This window comes from Saccoglossus kowalevskii, chromosome 15, assembly GCF_978046115.1.
Source record: "Saccoglossus kowalevskii chromosome 15, keSacKowa6.1, whole genome shotgun sequence".
Classification (NCBI taxonomy): domain Eukaryota; kingdom Metazoa; phylum Hemichordata; class Enteropneusta; family Harrimaniidae; genus Saccoglossus; species Saccoglossus kowalevskii.
In genome coordinates this window covers 6200288-6220645 of record NC_140655.1, presented here as the reverse complement: position 1 = coordinate 6220645, position 20358 = coordinate 6200288, and the positions used below count along the sequence as shown (strand labels likewise).

The window sequence follows — 20358 nt, the reverse complement described above, 5'->3', positions numbered from 1 at the left end:
TTTGACTAACAACGAGTGGGTCGCAATTAACTAAATTGTATACATTACAACTCCTGTATAAACAAGACGTATGTCTGAATTCTGTTGAATTAATAATGTAATTACCCAATGGATATCTAAACTCCCATGACAGGACAACAAAGCCGCGTATGTTAAGATTATAACACGACACAATCTTTATGCACGGTTTTGAAGTCCCGATGGTGGTGTAACATTTTATTTTATATTTGTGTAATGGTGGTTATTCACTGGAATTGTTGTTGATAAATTGGAATTGAGTCGTACAAGTTATATTGGCGTGGTAAAATGCTCGTCTTGCGCAGACTAAGATGCATAGCAGGTTGAACAACTGACCTTCAGCAGTAATGAGAAGTTCTTATTAACGACCATTTTAGCTATTAAAATCGCATTAAAATGCCATCATTTGAAACAATGAGACGAATCTTTTCCTAAATGACCAGTCTCGTCTCACATGGGATATCTGATAACATTATTTTTTTCATTCGAGCTTTTTTGTTTCACTATATTACAAATGTATTGAAGCAATCTCATTAATTGTGTAATAAGGTCATTCGCTTATATTTCTTAGAATACTAGTATTCTTTACAACGGATTTTCGAGTTAGCCACTGTGTTAATGGGAATCTGTGTAAACCTAGAATAAATATTAACGACACACAATACTTAAAATCACATGAAGAGTATTCATACTACAGTATCTAATTTTAGATCTCATTCATTATGCAACAACGTAATTAGGTTATATTTCTTAGAATATCCTTCTCACTTGATGTTAACTCTTAGAAAAGGTTAAAGGTCAAGCATTTCATTTATGTCCAAGTCAGCTAGCTATACGCATATAATTAATTTTTACAAACAACCCAAAACCACTGGACCAACTATAACACTATTCTGTACACATTCATTAGTGGGTATATTTCCACAGATACATCATGGGTATTTATACTACTTGCATTATGCATCGACCCATAGAAGTTGTCTTCTGAAATTGTAAGCGGTGCGCTCATTGGCTGAATGGGAAAGCGGCGGTATTATGCTGGAAACAGCAAAGCTATCTTTGGTATCGCCACAGCTCCTCTATATTCTATTATTCGTTTATTGAGAAAAAAACTCATGTGAAACGGGTAACGTACGATTTTGTTTAATGTAGTTTTATCGGAAGAGTACCTATTTAACCAGTGGGGAAAAACGTGAGTTTGTGGTATCCGAAAATGTTCAAGTTTCCGAGCTTCCCGTTAATTTTGTGTAAGGCGATACACACGTCGACTGAATGAGGATTCAGCATCAAAAAATCCATTACAATGCAAAGTATCCAATTTAATACAAAAGATAATGAAGTTCATTTCAGACATGTGTTACACAACTGATTAGCAAATAAACTGCGGCGTAGAAAAGTAGTAGGGAAAACTATTTCGCCATCATTTATATTAAATTCAAATCAAGATGTGATATCACGTATAAAACATACTTAAACAAATAGTAGAAAATATGCAACCAATCCGAAAACAATGCCAGATAAATTGCATGTTGCCATGGTAACAGCACTCATCGCATCATTGCAGAGATCCGTTGTGCAGCAGTCAAGACAGTTCCAGGTATCTTCGTCGGAATGACAGTATACATCCATCTGCTCAGAGAGGCAGAATTCATAACTATATTCGTCGGTGTCGACGGCACTGCGGTAACAACCCTTTAATACATACAGCTGATCTGTAAAAGAATAATTATAGTTTTAAGTTTGGAGTTCATATCACAATAATTACCGAAACTCAAAAAACTTTTCCTTTTGTATTTGTCATGTTTATTATTAAAATTATTACGCCAATTTATTTTAGTTGCAATCATATGCGTTGTATCGGTGGCAGTCATATCCAAGATAAATCTTAACTAGGTAGGTCGCACTGAGCATGACTACTTAGCTTTATATGTATGTAGTTGCATGTGACCTCAGCGATTCAGCTTAACAATTTGAAGCAATCTTACGCCCTCTAGTGATGAAACGCTTCCATGACGTGATGAGTGACACAAAGGTCGTTCAAATCGTCTTTATAGTTTTGTACATAGCCGTCCATCAATAAAGATTACATTTTTGAGAGGTTTTACTGTGTTCTAGACGACAAACGAATAAAAGAAGTTGTCGATTTCACGAAATGTCTTCACCCAATACGTCATTTTGACGTCACAGAAGTGCTCTTTCACTAGAGGGCGCTATCTACAGGAATAGTATAAAAAGTAGCACAACATACCAGCATAAATGGTGGCAGTGGCTACATGTATAGTTCGTTCATGATATCGCACTCATTATCATATCATATTCTTGAATTGTTTATCCATATACAAAATATAGTAGCGACATAGAATGTATTGCAACTCGCGTCTTACTGGTCATGCATAATATAAAAAATGCCTCGTTTAGCGCCATGCCTCACCTGTGTAATAGGAGTAGGTAGTACAAGCCTCGTACGAACCGCCGTCTGGCAGGTCAGTATCATTGCACGTATATACATTCAGACAGTCGTCAAAATCATTGGCTGGTGTGCCATCTTCTTTACAGTAATAGCAATCCAGAGCTGCAACTGTTATAATAAAATGTGTATAATAGAGACCGATTTAGATGACAGTTAGATGGGCTCCGTGCAATGTTTACATACAATGTTATTAAATCTCAATTAAGAAAACAACCAGCAAACACAGATCCAGCTACATCAGTAATTACATATTTAATCGACGAAGATACACCCCAAAAAATACGGCCGAGACACCAGTATAAAACACGATATAATGAAATGACCTTAAGAAAATCCCAATGTGTCTCCCATTCATTACGTACATATATACATAGAAAATCCTGTTCAAATTCAGATGGAATTGCTTTTTATTATACCATTTTCGCTAAAGGCATAACACGTGTGGTGGAACAGTTGTGGCGATAATGATTGAATTTGTCTTGGCAACAACTATTTTTATCTATATACATAGTATATAAACTTGGCACAACTTAGGTACGCCAAATTGGGTAGCGGGTGTTATTCAATTATTAGATTATTTAAACTGAATATTTGGAAAAAAATGAATCAAAATACAGTGAAGGCTTAATGAAAGACATCTGTGACACTGGTATGCCAGAAAAGATGAACATAATTCATGCACAATGGCAAAAAAGGCACAAATCATAAAAATAATCTGAGAACTTACAACAAATTAATAACAGATTTTTCGCTAGAGAAAAAGTTGCAAATAATTAAATAAAAACTGCACTATCGCTTTGCAATGACCAAACAGAGGATAAGTGCCCATCGCTTAAAGATTGAAATGGGAAGGTACAATACTGTACCAATATCAGATAGAAAATTTGTGAGGTTAAATATAGATATATATCAGATAAAAGAAGTTAAGAATATTTTATAAGGATAAAATATTATAAATGTGAGGGCGAAACAAATTTATAACTTTATTACCGTCATATCAGTTTAATACATTACTTAAATAATAATATTGTATACACTGCAGAAAAAAGTATTATACGGGTTCAACCGTATCAATTAATGATGCTGTTACTTGCCTTTTCATAATTTAGATGTTGTTCATTATCAATGGTTGTTTTGAGCTGGGACATAAAAAAAGCAAAATTCGTTCTTGGGTGGCATTTATTTTAGCACCATCTCTTAAAGAGAGAGTGCATGGCAATAGTTAGAATTTGGTCGATAATTAATAGTATATTTTATTTGACTCAAATTAATGAATTGGGAATACATTAACCATGGTCAATATGTTTGTTCCGGTAATAAGTGTTCTCATGTTTAACATTACGTCAGTGCCAAAGTAGATAAAGATAACAAATTTATAACTGTTTTAATATACAAGAACATTCAATTAAAAATGAAATGCAAAAACCAGCTGCAACTTCAGAAAATAAAATTTAACCTTTTTTTTGCTTAGACATTCGAGCGTCTTTTTCAAGTTTTTATTGTTAGTATCCTTTTTTCAACAGAATGTTTTACTTTGTTGTAATTTTCAAGGCTCTATTCTATTCTTCTTATAGCGTTTGAAATCGGACTATGTGTCAACATTTGAACCGTGTGTTAAGGTCTATTGTGTTCCTAACAATGATGGATGTTTGGTTAAACCATGGAGTTCGGTTATAACTCGGAGTACTGTACTTTTATCTGTGGTCACACACAATTGTGGGAATTGTCTGCACCCTACTACTACCATACCCTGCCATACCATATCCCACCATACTACCCCACCCTGAACAACTACTCTACACTACCCTACATCACTCTACACTTCCCTACCCCCCACTACCCTGCCCTGCCCTGCCCTACACTCCACCACACGGTTCTAAACATCACTGTACTGTATTCCGCTATGCCACGCTACACTTCACTGCGTTATACTTCTCGGCTCTTAAAAGAATGCACGCACTATACAGACAATGAACATAGTTGCAAACGTTCGTATAGGTAGTTTTTAATGTGAATAAGCTCAGCCGTCATCCCTCGGGAAGAAATGGCGAAATGAAAAAATATTTACTTTCTCGTAGTGTTTTTCGTTGCAATGCTATCTCTATAAGACATGCTTTACTTATTTAAATATGTGGCTGCCGTTGCCCGAGCAACCGAAACTTTGCTGCGTTCCCGCGCTTTGTTTAGCCTCGTTCACTTGTTGGCGTGCTATGTACACGTGAAAGACGTCTTCTTCCGAATTTTACTACAGGTTATACTAATAGGTACTGTAGTTTTGTTGTTTAGACTTGTTCCTGATTCTTTTAGTACTCCCACTCGTTTATTTATCTCACTGCAGTTTTTGGTGTTGTGCGTGCTCTGTACGAGGATTGGGGCAGACGCCATTTTTCGCTTTCACTGGAAGTGAAACGCTCGTTTCACTGCATCTAGTTTTTGTCTTTTTCGCTGCCCAAGTATCGTTTATGCTGCCAACGAGGTAGGTAACGTTTGAGGAGTTACTAGAGAATTACTTAAGAAGACTTTTGTTATGTTTAGGCTTAATTTGGTAGCCTTATCGATTTAGTTGATTTACGTTGGCGTAGTTTACATGCCGAGTCGCCGTCAGTTGTGTAGTTGAGTTGACACTCATCTAAGATTCTCAGTCGTTTTCTATACGATTATGCAAGTCACATTCCATGTACAGTTTGTGATCTATTCGTATGAGCTCAGATTCATGTATAACTTTACCATATTCTGTGTGTACATGTACGATAGATTCGTCTAGTCTCACCACTAGGTGGCGCACTATGCTGTATATCATTGCCTATCTATTTGCATAGTAGCACTGGTACTTATTACAATACGAATACGCAAGTTCATGTTATTATTTTCTGAACGTATACTCTTGTATTTCACAGTTTTGACGGTGTTACAATCTTCTCAATATTGTTCGTCATAAATAAAGTGAAGGTTACATCAGTATTTTGCGTTGGTTACTGGGGCAGCTACAGTCAAAACTCGACAGTCAACAATTTCTGGTCGAAACTATAGTCATTGCTGTGAGGTCAAAGAAAGGAATTGCCTGCACTATCCACTGCATCGTATCGTATACTAAGCTGAACGTCCAGATGTCACTCGGATAGGTTTCGCTACTATCAAGACAATCAGTGGACACTCGAAAGCACTGTATACAGCAGATGGAGGATACAGCTATTCTTCAGAATACCGTTGACAACAGAAGACTGTTACATATAGACACAAGATTGCAAGATCCAGTACATTTGAACATTGTATGAAACATGCATGTTGTATATAACATTTGACATTTGTGTACACAAGCAGACAGTGAATGTCATTGATTTAATTATCAAACTTGAACTGTGTTGAACTGTGTTGGACATTGAGTTACTTGCTTGAATTCAGTATAGCTCTCAGGTGTCGCAGCCAATGAGAATTGTGATATAGAATAAGACTCAATCTGCATACTGAGGATACTCTGCATTTATAATTCAAATATTTGTTGAACTTGGTGTAATTTTAGTGTCATATTTAGGATCTGTGCTATTAGCAAGCTCGACATCTGTACTTGGCTTACTCTTGCGCTCTGTGCTTTTCCATTGTAGTCGCGATTGTTTGTTTACCACACTCCCAGCCAAATAGTGAGCGTATCTGCCTTTTGAAATAGATTGTGAATTAGTGTTTAGTCAATTTTGATTCAATTTAACCATACAGTTTAATAGTCTCTTTTCAGATATGGCTGATGAGGCCATCACACCAACAGACATTAGTCCACATGACAATGAAGTGCCACCAGAGGCACAGATGGGATTGAGTGGAATTCCCGTTGAAAGTCAAACTGAGAAAGAGACAAGTCAACTGCGGAGGTCAGAAAGAACACGGAAACTTACAGAAAAAGCAATACAGTATAGAAGTGAAGTACTAACAGGTAAATTCTGGGAAAATCATTTTGATCTAATAACCATTATAGATAATGCACAAAAACTTGTAACTGAGCCAACCATAGACGAAGAGAAATTGACAGCAGTCAAATTGGATATTGAAAACTGCTTAAAAGTATTGCAAGATGTGGTTGAAGAGCATCTTTGTGTCCTGCCCGGCGAAGAGAGTACAGTGTTAGGAAAGGCTCTCGACAAGATTTCTGAAAGCTCCAGACAGGCCATCAATCAACTTGATAAAGCTCAAATAGTATTTAACAACAACAAAGACCTCATGTCAAGGTTGCATATCAAGCATGAGGGATCAAAAGCATCTTCAGTCTCCAGATATTCCAAAGCTTCAAGCAGTTCATACCGACGTCGAGAAGCCGCAGCAGAGGCAGCTGCCTTGAAAACTAAGTTGGAAGCCCAAGTACTCCTTAACAAGAAACAAGAAATGATAGAACAAATTGAGTTTGAAGAAAACCAAAGAAGTTTGGAAGAAAAACGAAGGAGTTTACAAACTGAAAGGAAAATGTCTAATTTGAGACGGGAATTAGAAGAACAGAAACTAGCTGCCGAGTTGAAGGCAGAAGAAGCAAGACTGAAAGTGTATAGCGATGAAGATGACTCTGATTCAATTCGCAGCACATCTCAACTGTCAAAGAAAGTGCCTGATCTTAAGCACTTGTTCACAAGTCCAACTGTAAATAAGGAAATGGTACCTCCTGAGAAATGTGCTCCTCCAACGCCATACACCAAGAACATGAACACAGACACTCAAGCTCACCTACCATCTTCAGAGTTGACAGCAGAAATATTTGCCCGGACAATTGCTATGAGTCGTCTACCTACTCCTGAACCACAAGTCTTTACTGGAGACCCACTTCAATACCCAGATTGGATATCGTCATTCACCACCTTGATCGGAAGTAGAGGCATTCCACAGGGTGAGAAAATTCATTATCTGAAACGTTATTTAGGAGGCCAGGCAAGGGAGGCAGTGAGTGGATTCTTTCTTCTACGGAGCCAAAATGCCTTTGAGGAAGCAAAATGTGTTCTTGAAAAGAGATTTGGCAATCCCTTCGTCATTGCGGAAGCCTTCAGATCAAAGCTTGATTTGTGGCAAAAGATTCAAACCAGGGACAAAACAGGTTTACGAAGATATGCAGACTTTCTACAACAGTGTGTTGTGGCTGCTACTGAAATCCGAGAACTCCATATACTTGATGACATGAGAGAGAACAGGAGATTAGTATCTAAACTACCAGAATGGTTAGGTCATAGGTGGAATCGTCTTATTGCTAGAAAAAAAAGAGAGCGTGGATGTTACCCGTTGTTTCGAGACTTCGCTACCTTTGTTATGGAGGAGTCAGAAATATTAAATGATCCTGTTGTAGTTTTTGAACCAAAGCAATTTAATGCAATGGAATCAGATGGTAATCATACTTACAGGAAGTCGAATAATTACTCTCGTTCGCAACCTTCGAAAAGGTCATTAGCAACTACGGTTCAAACAGTTGATAAATCAAATGAATGCATATTCTGTGATAAGGGAAATCACACTGTTCAAGATTGTCGAAACTTTTCCCGAAGAACCATGGACGAAAGAAGAGACTTTATAATGAAGAAAGGCCTCTGTTTTGGTTGTTTTGGAGAAGGCCACATGTCAAGACAGTGCACCAACAGGTGTGAGTGCAAGGTTTGCCATAAGAAACACCCTACTAGTTTACATGACAGAGATAAATACTCTAAATCAGGTAACAAGACATCTGAAACCCATGAGATTGAACAAAAAGAAGCTACCTGCCACAAAGTGTTAAGCGGTAACAAAGAATCAGTTTCCTCCATGGTAGTGCCAGTATGGGTATCGTGCAAGGAAAACCCAGGCAGTGAGATGCTGGTCTATGCTCTGCTCGACACTATGTCAGATGTCACATTTATATTGGACCAGATCGGGGAGGACCTACAAGCACACTCTAGCCCAGCAAAGCTACGTTTGTCAACGATGACTTCAAAGGGAGACCTTGTAGAAAGTCATAAATATGAAAATCTTGTGGTGAGAGGATTTAACTCTACTTCAGGGATTCCTTTTCCAACAACATATTCCAGAGATCATATCCCACTGGACAGGTCCCACATCCCAACACCTGAAACTGCTCGTGAATGGTCTCACCTTTGTAGGATTGCAGATCTGCTGACTCCTAAGCAGGACTGCCCAGTTGGTTTGTTAATTGGATACAACTGCCCAAGTGCTTTAGCACCCCAGAATTGCGTCTTAGGTAGTGGCAACCAACCATATGGTGTAGAAACTAAACTCGGTTGGAGCATTGTTGGTGGATCTCAGACTCAACTTTCAGAGGAATTTGATGCATTTGGTCACACCCACACGGTTGTTAGCAGAACCATACATGCCCCCATCAAGCCTGACGAGCAATCAAACATGATGTATGTATATAAGACTCCAATCAAAGAAGTCACCATTGCTGATTTGCTGAGTATCGTAGAAAGAGACTTCAGAGATGAAGATTATAAGACTATGTCTCAAGAAGACATGAAGTTTATAGAAATCGTATCAAATGGTATTCGGCAGAGAGAAGATGGGTATTATGAGATGCCGCTACCATTTAGGAATGGAAAACCTCCACAGTTACCAAATAATCGTCAAGCAGCCATGCATCGTGCCATAGGCTTGTTGAAACAATTCCAGAGAAAACCAGAATATCAAAATCATTACACCACTTTCATGAGAGAGATACTAAAGAGAGGTGATGCAGTAATGGTCCCACATGATGAGCCACTGACATCAACACCATGGTATATACCTCATCATGGAGTATACCATCCCAGAAAACCAAATAAAGTAAGAGTTGTCTTTGATTGCAGCGCTCGTTACCAGGGTTCAAGCTTGAATGACCACCTTTTGTCAGGTCCAGACTTGATCAACCCCTTAATTGGAGTACTCTGCAGGTTTCGTGAACACCCAATTGCCTTGACATGTGATGTGGAGAAAATGTTCCATCAGTTTCGTGTGAAGCCCGAACACCAAGACTTTCTCAGGTTTTTGTGGTGGGAAGACGAAGACTTCACACAACCCCCAGTTGACTTTAGGATGAAAGTCCATTTGTTTGGAGCTGTTTCATCGCCAGCATGTGCGAACTTCGGCTTAAAACAACTTGCCAAGGACTACAAGCACATTGGAGAGAACGCTTCAGAATTCTTGAAAAACAACTTCTATGTTGATGATGGGTTGAAGTCGGAACAAAGTGTAGAAGCTATGAAGGATCTCATTCACAATGCTGTTGAGATCTGTGAAAAAGGTAACTTGCGGCTACACAAAATTAGTTGTAATAATTCTGAGGTAATGTTAAGTCTTCCAGAGTCCGAAAGAGCGACTATAACACAGACTGACCTTGAACCCAGTCAGAAGAGTTTTTCGCCAGAGAAGGTTTTAGGTATACAGTGGTGCATCGAATCAGATACCTTTTGTTTTAAGTTGACATTAAAGGATCACCCCTTGACTCGTCGTGGGATTCTAGCAACAGTTGCCTCAATTTACGACCCCTTAGGTCTTATTTCGCCTTTAGTCTTAGTTGGGAAGATGATACTTCAAAGAATGTGCCAGGACAGATCAGATTGGGATGACCCATTGCCAGATGATCTTCGTCCAGATTGGGAACGCTGGAAAGCCGAGCTGTTGAAACTGAGTGAGATCAAAATTCCGCGATGCTTCATTCCAGATGGTTTGGGTCAAGCAGTCTCAGTACAACTTCACCACTTTTCTGACGCATCGTTTTCTGGTTATGGACAATGTTCATATGTGCGTCTGAAGACCACAGATGAAAAGGTACACTGTGCCTTAGTCATGGCGAAGGCCAGAGTTGCCCCATTGAAGCCTGTAACTATACCTAGACTGGAATTACAAGCTGCAACAATTTCAGCAAAGGTTTCTAAGGTTCTCGAGACAGAAATGGGCTATAAAGACATGTCACATCATTTTTGGACGGATTCCAAGGTAGTCTTGGGATATATAAAGAATGATACAAAGAGACTCAAGATGTTTGTCGCGAACAGGGTTCAACGAATTAGAGAAGTTTCCCAGCCAGCACAGTGGAAATATGTTCCAACCACTGATAACCCTGCAGATCATGCCACACGTGGTCTAACAGCTGATGAAATCGCCAAATCCAACTGGCTTACAGGCCCTAAGTTTTTGTGGGAAACGGAGGCTTCACCTCAGACTGCAGACATTGACTTGGAAATCCCACCAGATGATGTAGAGGTCAAACCAACAGTTGTACATATTGTACAGAGAATGAAGTTCACTAGCTTCACAGAGAGGATGAGCAGATTTTCTAGCTATTCAAAGGCAGTGACAGCAGTGGCAGTCATTGTTGAATGTTCACTTAAGAAACGGGGAAAGCTATTCTCCAAAATACAGGTTAGAAACTTAGCAGAGACAAACCTTATCAGAGTTATACAGCAAGAAGCATTCAAAGACAGTATACAGAATCTCCAGAAGAGATACACTTCTAGTCGTAGAGTAGATCCTCTAAAGAACCTGGACCCCTTTCTCGATGAGAATGGTTTGCTACGGGTGGGAGGCAGATTGAAAAGGTCAGCCTTCTTATATGGAGTGAAGCATCCAATTTTGTTGCCAAAGAGAAACCATTTCTCAACATTGGTTGCAAGTCATTATCATGACCGCATAGGTCATCAAGGTTGAGGCATGACTATCAACGAGATTCGGAATCATGGATACTGGATTGTTGGGTGTCGTTCAACAGTGTCGTCCCTGATCCAAAACTGTGTTACGTGCAAAAAACTGAGAGGAAGAAGAGTGACACAAAAAATGGCAAACCTCCCAGAAGACAGGACAGAACCCTCTCCACCATTTACCCACTGTGGACTGGACTGTTTTGGACCGTTTATGATCAAAGAAGGACGAAAGGAGCTGAAGAGGTATGGGTTAATCTTCACGTGTCTCGCATCAAGAGCTGTTCATATTGAGGTCTTAGATGATATGTCTACGGATTCGTTCATCAATGCATTGAGATGCCTTATTGCCATTCGAGGAAAGGTCCTCATGATTCGCTGTGACCAAGGAACCAACTTTGTTGGTGCGAGTCATGAATTGAAGGAGAATCTTAACAAGTTAAACATTGATAGTATCGCAAGAAAACTTCTCCCCCAAAATTGTGAGTTCTTATTTAACACTCCTTCATCAAGCCACATGGGCGGAGTATGGGAGAGGCAGATCCGGACTATCAGAAGTGTCTTAGATGGAATCCTGATCCAGAATGGAACCCAGCTGAACACATCAGCTTTGCGTACATTCCTGTATGAGACAATGGCCATAATCAACAGCAGACCACTGACGGTGGATGATTTGGAAGACCCTAATGGACTCCTTCCTCTATCGCCAAACAATATTCTCACAATGAAGTCTGGAATTGTCACCCCTCCACCTCCTGGAGATTTTGTGAGGGAAGATATATATGCGAGAAAGAGGTGGCGCAGAGTCCAATATCTTGCTAATCTGTTCTGGACAAGGTGGGAAAAAGAATATTTGTACAATCTTCAGTCAAGGAAAACCTGGCAAGGTACCAAAGAAAATACCAGAGTTGGTGATATAGTTATGCTAAAAGGACGAGAACATCTTTCGCTCTGATTGGAGATTAGCTAAAGTGGTAGAGACCTATCCCTCTAGTGATGGTCTTGTGAGAAAGGTAAAGCTACTAATGGCCACTCCGAACTTAGATAAAACAGGTAAGCCAGTTTACAATAGAACATTTTTAGACCGTCCAATTCATAAGCTGATTCTTCTCATTTCCTGTCATGAAGGATTGAAATGATGTTACTTCTTCTACTGAGTAGACACAGTAGTTGACCATGATCGTTTACATGTTTTACATTAATAAGGCGATATTTGTTTATTCCGAATACCTCCTCTTTTTAGAAATCATCTTGGATGATTTGGGTGGGAGTGTGGCTGCCGTTGCCCGAGCAACCGAAACTTTGCTGCGTTCCCGCGCTTTGTTTAGCCTCGTTCACTTGTTGGCGTGCTATGTACACGTGAAAGACGTCTTCTTCCGAATTTTACTACAGGTTATACTAATAGGTACTGTAGTTTTGTTGTTTAGACTTGTTCCTGATTCTTTTAGTACTCCCACTCGTTTATTTATCTCACTGCAGTTTTTGGTGTTGTGCGTGCTCTGTACGAGGATTGGGGCAGACGCCATTTTTCGCTTTCACTGGAAGTGAAACGCTCGTTTCACTGCATCTAGTTTTTGTCTTTTTCGCTGCCCAAGTATCGTTTATGCTGCCAACGAGGTAGGTAACGTTTGAGGAGTTACTAGAGAATTACTTAAGAAGACTTTTGTTATGTTTAGGCTTAATTTGGTAGCCTTATCGATTTAGTTGATTTACGTTGGCGTAGTTTACATGCCGAGTCGCCGTCAGTTGTGTAGTTGAGTTGACACTCATCTAAGATTCTCAGTCGTTTTCTATACGATTATGCAAGTCACATTCCATGTACAGTTTGTGATCTATTCGTATGAGCTCAGATTCATGTATAACTTTACCATATTCTGTGTGTACATGTACGATAGATTCGTCTAGTCTCACCACTAGGTGGCGCACTATGCTGTATATCATTGCCTATCTATTTGCATAGTAGCACTGGTACTTATTACAATACGAATACGCAAGTTCATGTTATTATTTTCTGAACGTATACTCTTGTATTTCACAGTTTTGACGGTGTTACAATCTTCTCAATATTGTTCGTCATAAATAAAGTGAAGGTTACATCAGTATTTTGCGTTGGTTACTGGGGCAGCTACAAAATATGCAGCGCTTGAAATCACGTGTCACTTTTTACCGTTTTACTGATATTGCTCTTGGGAGATTATTGCGCACAATGGCACCTGTTCACATGGCAACGGGGTAAATACTAGCTAATAATAGCTAGTGTGTATGACAAGTTCCATTTAAGGTCAATCTATTCAATTCAATGTAAATAACGAACAAGTAACGCGACTTGATGTTGATTTACGTGAAACATTTATGTTTACTTGGAAACCTTGTCACACGAAGCAGTGGGAGCTCGTATTGTAGGTTGTATTTCAGATTCTCGGAGAAACTCACGAGCATAGTGATTGATATTCTCAAACACGTTTATATCAATTTCTCCATTCAATTAGCAATTTGCGTAATGTGGCTTCCTTTCGTGATTGATCTACGAGAGGAAATTGGTATATAGAGACCAAGGGAAATCCATGTACATGTAACAGTTTTTGTGCGACAAGCTACATTTCGTAATGTGGCTTTGTGATGTGAACATGACGTTGAAACAAACAATACAGGATCATACACTTTACTCACCGGATGTTACAAAAACTGCAACCATTAGAAGTCTCAATACACGTGACGTCGACATCTTGCACACTGGTTAGGGGAATGTAATCTTCAGGTCACAGCGCGAGATAACTGTGCATTGTATAGTTACCCCCGGTTTTTATACTCACTTAGGTGTTATTTTGAGCACGCCTCCAAGCGACAGTGATTAGTTCAGTATTGGAAAAGCAAGGACTAGGATACGCCCCTAACAACGGCGTATGTTAATGTTTTCACGAAGCTAGATTTATTCTGTGTCAAGCATGATAAAACCGTAAGCAAACAAACAAGAAATCCACTAGTGAACGAACCATCGACCAGTGCTAAGCCCCCCCCCCCCAATGCTCACAAACAAGAAATCCACCAGTGAACGAACCATCGATCAGTGCTAAGCCCCCCCCCCCCAATGCTCACAAGCTGACATCCACTAGTGAACGAATCATCGATCAGTGCTAAGCCCCCCCCCCAATGCTCACAAGCTGACATCCACTAGTGAACGAATCATCGATCAGTGCTAAGCCCCCCCCCCCCCAATGCTCACAAGCTGACATCCACTAGTGAACGAACCATCGATCAGTCACGGTGCTAAGCCCCCCCCCCCCAATCCTCACAAGCTGACTTTGTACAAAAGTTTATATACATACGGACAAGGTATTATGTTCATGGATATGTAACAGCAGAAAAAGCCACATAAAACAGTGAGTTACTTCAAAAACGGGGGAAATGTGAAAATCTTTGTCTCTGCCTGCCCTTCATTAGGCAGTTATTTTGGGGTCACTGTTGTTTGTAGCATGGGGATTCATGCGTGTAGCTAGCTGGCTTTGCAGTGAATGAAATGTTCGGAGGTATTAAGTTGATGGACATTAAATCATCAAATCTCCTTCATGACCTATACTATATCATGGAGTTATAAACCTTATATACCTCCATGATTATATAAACCTTTTCCTTTTTAGCGCCCTCTATCACGTCATGTGACGTAAATGATAGGTAGATTGAGAATCGTGATAGATTATTTGTTTATTCACGTACAGGAAGTACAAAATAAAACAAAATAATTCGGTGAATGTGGCTAATTTGCATAACATTTGCCAAACATAAAATGCATGTACGGTTCCCGAAAGCACTATTTTTTTCTTGTCATTATCGACATTACAGCTGAGATTTTTGTTTTGTATATCAGAGTTAAAGGGCGGTAGTCGTCGCACCACGCATGTGAGAGATATATGGGTCTCATTGAAACAAAGATGGAGACTTTGACTGTTGTGCAGATCAATGAGTACAAACTGGGACGTTACCAAGTTTTAATTAGGTATTTTTTGGGTGATTGGATGGTATCGAAGGAGTCGAATTCGAAGTCGAAGTCGCGCCCGGATCAAACCTCATACCGCATTGGATTGTGGGAAAATCAATGATTATCAATACAAATGTTGCGCATGCGCAGCGCGACGACTGCCGACCTTTAAAGTCAAGATCATCGGACTGTTTCACTTCAATAGATTATTTATAAAGATTGGACTGCTACCATTTCTGCTGCTTTGGAAGTTACGACCCTCCCGCTTCCATATTTCACTACCGATGCCTTCACCCCGTGAGTACCGTGACTGTGAGTCCTAACAACACAAATCTGTGATAGATTTATGTCAACGCTTTAAACTGCTACAGTAGTACATAGTTTACGCACACAAATACAACGTCACACGCCGACTCTAGTCACTACGCATAACGTGCGAATATTGCAACAACAAAAGATTGTTTTTCCTTTTAAATGTTTTATGACCAATTTTCCAACAAAGCCCAGCACCGAAACACAATAAAAAAATCCTATTATTATACTAAATGTTTTTGTCGGGTCACGGTGAATGAAACCGGACTGTAACTTGTTGAGTCATTGTGGCGAATGGAACCTTGATCCTATGATGGCAAGCGAACACAATGGCACACAATGCACTTGTTTGTAAGCTTTTGTGGGGGGGAAACAACGGTTACCATGGATCCCAGGCATGAATACAGCAATTTTTGTATTTACTTTATTTTAGTTTGATGGCGATAGAGTACTAGACACTCTTAGTTTTGGAAAAACAATCAGCGCAGTTACAAATTATATACAGGTAGAATTAATCAGGTAAAAAAAGAAAACAACAAACTATAGAAAAACAAAAAAACTCACACAGAGCAAAACATGTACAACAACGTCATCTTAAAACAAATCAAAAAAAGCTTAGAAAGAAATCCCTTGTGCTGAAAGTATTGAAGGCATGAAGTACAACTAAGGAATATTTACTATTAGGAACACATCTTAATTACACATAAAAAGCAATGCAAAATCATTGTAATATGTCTTATTTTGACCATAGATTTGTCTTTGTCCTTTATGTTTACAGTAAGCGCAAGTGCTTCTAATAAAGCAAATGATTAGGGTGGTTCCAAGCAGCTATGGTTTAACAATTATAAATATTTAATGAAATAACGACAATATATGATGACATATTATTTCATATACATATACATATACAACAAAAGTAAAGCACCGGTTGCTATGTCCCTATCTGCAACAGTACTTAGTACAATACAGTTATGCATAGCAAGAAATACACATTAAACTAATAACAGGTAATTAATATGCATATATTTCAACCCTGGAGTAATCAGAACTGTTGATTATCTAAAAGCACCTATGTACCCAGTGTCATTAAAATTTGATCACTGGTACTCAAGATATCTATGGAGCACCTATGAATTGGTTAATTTATGCAAATTAGGTGATTAGTAAGCACAAAATCTAACCCCAAATTAACATGTATATGGCTTATCCCTAAGCATGTACATGTGTACGTATCATGTTTTATTGAATCTGATAAGTGGTTGAATATTGGTGGAATAGTTAAATATTGGCTAATTTATATGCAAATTAGTTTATTAATATACACGGATCTCAACCAAAAACTAATCAGGTTTGTGCATTATCCAAGAACATATATGTACCATGTTTTAGTCAAATCTGTTGAATGGTACCTGAGAAACAAGTGAAAATGCTTAAAATTTGCTAATTGTTATGCAAATTAGGTCATTAATACACATGAACTTCATCCAAAAATAATACAAACTGTGCATTATAACAGAGCATCTATGTATCAAGTTTTATTCTGATAATGGTTCTTGAGGAAAAAATGAAAATGCTGGCCAATTAATATGCAAATTAGATGATTAATATGTAAGTGGTTCAAACAAAGCAAATCAGCACTGCGTATTATGCCAGAACATCTATATACCAAGTTTCATTGGAATCTGAAAAACAAATGAAAATACTTCAATTTGGTTAATTAATATGTGAATTATGTAATCAGTATGCACGGATTTCAATTAAAAAAAACAGGTCTACACATTACCCCAGAGTATATATTTACAAAGTTTCATTGAAATATGATAATTGGTTTTTGAGTTATCAGTTGAACAGACAGACACGCACACACACATACAAGTCTTACCATCGTTGTAACGACACACATTGGATTAATTTTTAATATAGTTGAATTAACTTTTAATATAGTTTCGATATGAACTCGATTAAAACGCGTTCTTATATAGGGTTGCGTTTTAATTGAAGTTTAATTAAACTCAATTAAAATGCAATACAACGTGGAATTGCGTTTTAATTAATTAATTAAAAGTTGAATATCACGTGACTGAACATGTTTGCGAAGCTTAAGTCTAGTAGAAAGGTATGGTACAATTATATTAATATAAATATAAACTGAACCATACCATCCCACTTTACTAAACCTAAGCTTCGCAAACTTGACTTAAATTCGATTAAATATTAATATCAATTATGAAAATAGTGTCGTCACAAGTCGGTGTAAAGATAAATTGAATTCGACACAACGTTGTTCCCCCCCCCCACACACACACACACACGCAGATGCACTAACCACAAAGACCCATTGTGTGCTTCGCACACGAGAGTAAAAAAAGCTAGCTCAAAGCGGAGGAAAAAATCAGTTTTTCGACCTTACCTGCCTACCATTTGTAGAATTTTGGGCATGCGAGTGAAGATTATCGTTTTAACCCTTTGAGCGGCGGCCATTGCCGCGGCCAACTTTTGGCACCAGCAACACAATGATTGTGTACTGACTGCTCCTATACACATGGCATTTCGATAGAAATTGACAAACCTTTGTTGTGAAAAACATGTCTTTAATATTATGATAAATAATATCAGAATAACGTTAAACTTTACTATTTTTATACACGATATGATATATGTCAGGTTTTCTGGTCGTATTAGTTGTGGTAGTCATATTCTTTAAAATAATTGATATTTCAAAACCTTTGTCATTTATGTTATGGAGCATTGTTTAGTTTAATACCCGAAAATCTTGCTTTTGTAGTGTTGCTATGGTTACATATGGAACACTACTCTATATTTGTGCCTAGTTCGATATATATATATATATATATATATATACACAACAGTGTACTCTCATTACACTGCAGTGACACAGCATATACAACAAGACATGGATGTCATAGTTTCCGTATTTAAATATATCTGTATATCTAACTGCATTTACATGCATTTATGGTTGACCCATTAGCAGCTCTGAGGTTGATCACAGCAAACCTGTGCACAATATTTTCTTCTTTCCTTTAGTTTTGTGCTATTTTTTCCATGATGAATTTGCTGTAGTTATTTTTCCACTGGGTGAAGTATTTTCCCTAAGATTTAGGCAATCAGAATTTTGTTCAAATTCGGACTTTTTAAAGTTTTAGATTTCTGAAAAATGCTATAATATGGAATGATTTTTCAGTGGCTAAATGACAGCACTTGCAAATCTTGAAAACAAAAATACCGAAAAATATGTACTGTATTTTCAAAAGTGCTAACGTGCAAATGCGTTAGCGTACGAGGTGGATTCCATAGTTCTTATTCAAGTTATACTACTTTTTGTCTCGTCCCTATTGTTCTAACTATGTTTCTTACTTTCGTTAGCGGACAGTTTCAACCTAATTAATTATGCATTCTTGTTAACGGTACTGTTTTATCAATAGATTAACAAGCCGGGACTGTTAATAATGAATGGGTTAATTTAAATATTCATGAGCACAACGGGAGTGAAAAGCTGATTAACATAACAGGTGGCCACTGAATGAAAACAAAGAACAAGGTGGAATTTTCATTTAATTATTTAAATACGCAATGACGATTATACGATACATTTTAAAAACGTATTTCAAGTTTCATATTTCCTTTTACAAAATTCACGGACACTTGGGAAGAATCGGTTATGACAGTGGTATTATATTTGTCCTCGTCTGTTGGGGTGGTGGATATGTCATGCGTTTTCGCTTCTTTCGCAGTTTTCGGTTTGGGTGGCTGCAATGCGTCTGACACCGCTTTCGTCTGCTCGTCGCTCGTCCGCTTGTAGCTTCTAATTGCTAGACTGGAGTGACCCGTTCTTTCTGCTATTAGCTGCTCGTCGAAATTTTGCCGGAACAGCGTGGTTGCCTGTGTAACCTGTTTAATTAAAATAAAATACAATGTATCAATATGAAAATACAATAGCTTGTAACAGTCCACCTCATAGCAATGTAAAATATCAATATATTGTTATAGTACGTTCAATCGTTCAGCTTTTTTGAAACACGCCAAAGCCGTTTGCATTAAATCTTTATCGCGTGAAATGAATCCGACATATCGTGCCAGTGAATATAATATTTAAATGGTATTCCACCAAACAGTTTGCATGAAAAAATGGAGTTAACGAGTAGTGATTATTTTCGACATAAAGTTATGACTATTTCTCGTCAGCGGGGAAATCGACATTGCATTACTAAAGTGCAAATTCTAATACGTACCTTTCCTGAATGCCCAGTATGATAACCTTTTATCCCAGCGAGATCAGTCATCTGCTTTGCTCTTTCCACTCATTCCATGTTTTGACGCCCCATTTTGTAGCGCTGCGAGTTGTCTGGTTGTCTGCTGGTATTCGGTGACTTGTTTGCTGTCAACTGGAGGCAAAAAAACGGAATTCTTTTTGAATATCGCTCAGTTTAAAGTCCTCGGCGTCGTCCACATCAATTTGGGACAACCAGTTTTCCAAATCCCAGTCAATTTCCGGAGCAGCAAATTCTTGAGCGGACATGATTAATTATTCTGGCGGATCTCTGGAGTTCACCCAACAACGTGCTACACTGTTCTCACAAATAAGCACCAAATTCACGTGATCGAATGTTTTATATTCAATTCTACGTGGTCCAATCAGTGTTGGTTATGGTAATACAATAAAGTCCAACTGTTGGTGGATTCTATTGTTAAACAAAACAAACTCTGCTGAGTAAATGCCGCGCTTTTTAATAGTGCTTCTTTTAAAAATGGAATAGCCCAGCCCACTCAGTCTTGTATCTGTTCACTGTTTTCTGTTATTTGTAACAAGAGAAACTGCTGGTAATGTTGTGTTCTGCTGCTGAAAAACATTTTTTTTACTTTTTAATGGCGCCTCCTTTTAAAATGTTTCCATGAGCATAGACAAAAATAAATAAGTTCGTCTCTCGGTC

The 20358-nt window shown here is 38.3% G+C and overlaps 2 protein-coding genes across 2 annotated transcripts; both read right to left on the bottom strand.

The window, feature by feature from the left end:
- Positions 1-1316: 1316 nt before the first annotated feature.
- On the bottom strand, positions 1317-13916 carry LOC100371513 (uncharacterized). Its single transcript, XM_002733758.3, has 3 exons — positions 13789-13916; positions 2450-2596; positions 1317-1730 (listed from the first exon to the last, which is right to left on the bottom strand). The coding sequence occupies exons 1-3, from the start codon at positions 13841-13843 to the stop codon at positions 1489-1491; spliced, it is 444 nt and encodes a 147-aa protein (XP_002733804.1). The 5' UTR covers positions 13844-13916; the 3' UTR covers positions 1317-1488.
- Positions 13917-18966: 5050 nt separating this feature from the next.
- Positions 18967-20035, bottom strand: LOC146733888 (uncharacterized). The gene is made up of 2 exons (XM_085508665.1): positions 19660-20035; positions 18967-19318 (listed from the first exon to the last, which is right to left on the bottom strand). The coding sequence occupies exons 1-2, from the start codon at positions 19708-19710 to the stop codon at positions 19022-19024; spliced, it is 348 nt and encodes a 115-aa protein (XP_085364791.1). The 5' UTR covers positions 19711-20035; the 3' UTR covers positions 18967-19021.
- Between the last annotated feature and the right edge of the window lie 323 nt (positions 20036-20358).

What these genes read in the sequence shown, in the direction of transcription:
- LOC100371513 (XM_002733758.3), bottom strand. Translation starts at nt 13,843, where the DNA reads ATGTCGACGTCACGTGTATTGAGACTTCTAATGGTTGCAGTTTTTGTA. An exon ending in TGCAGTTTTTGTAACATCCG is followed by an intron (nt 2,597 to 13,788) that starts GTGAGTAAAGTG and finishes TTATTATAACAG; the next exon opens with TTGCAGCTCTGGATTGCTAT. An exon ending in TACCTACTCCTATTACACAG is followed by an intron (nt 1,731 to 2,449) that starts GTGAGGCATGGC and finishes ATTCTTTTACAG; the next exon opens with ATCAGCTGTATGTATTAAAG.
- LOC146733888 (XM_085508665.1), bottom strand. Translation starts at nt 19,710, where the DNA reads ATGACTGATCTCGCTGGGATAAAAGGTTATCATACTGGGCATTCAGGA. An exon ending in ATACTGGGCATTCAGGAAAG is followed by an intron (nt 19,319 to 19,659) that starts GTACGTATTAGA and finishes TTAATTAAACAG; the next exon opens with GTTACACAGGCAACCACGCT.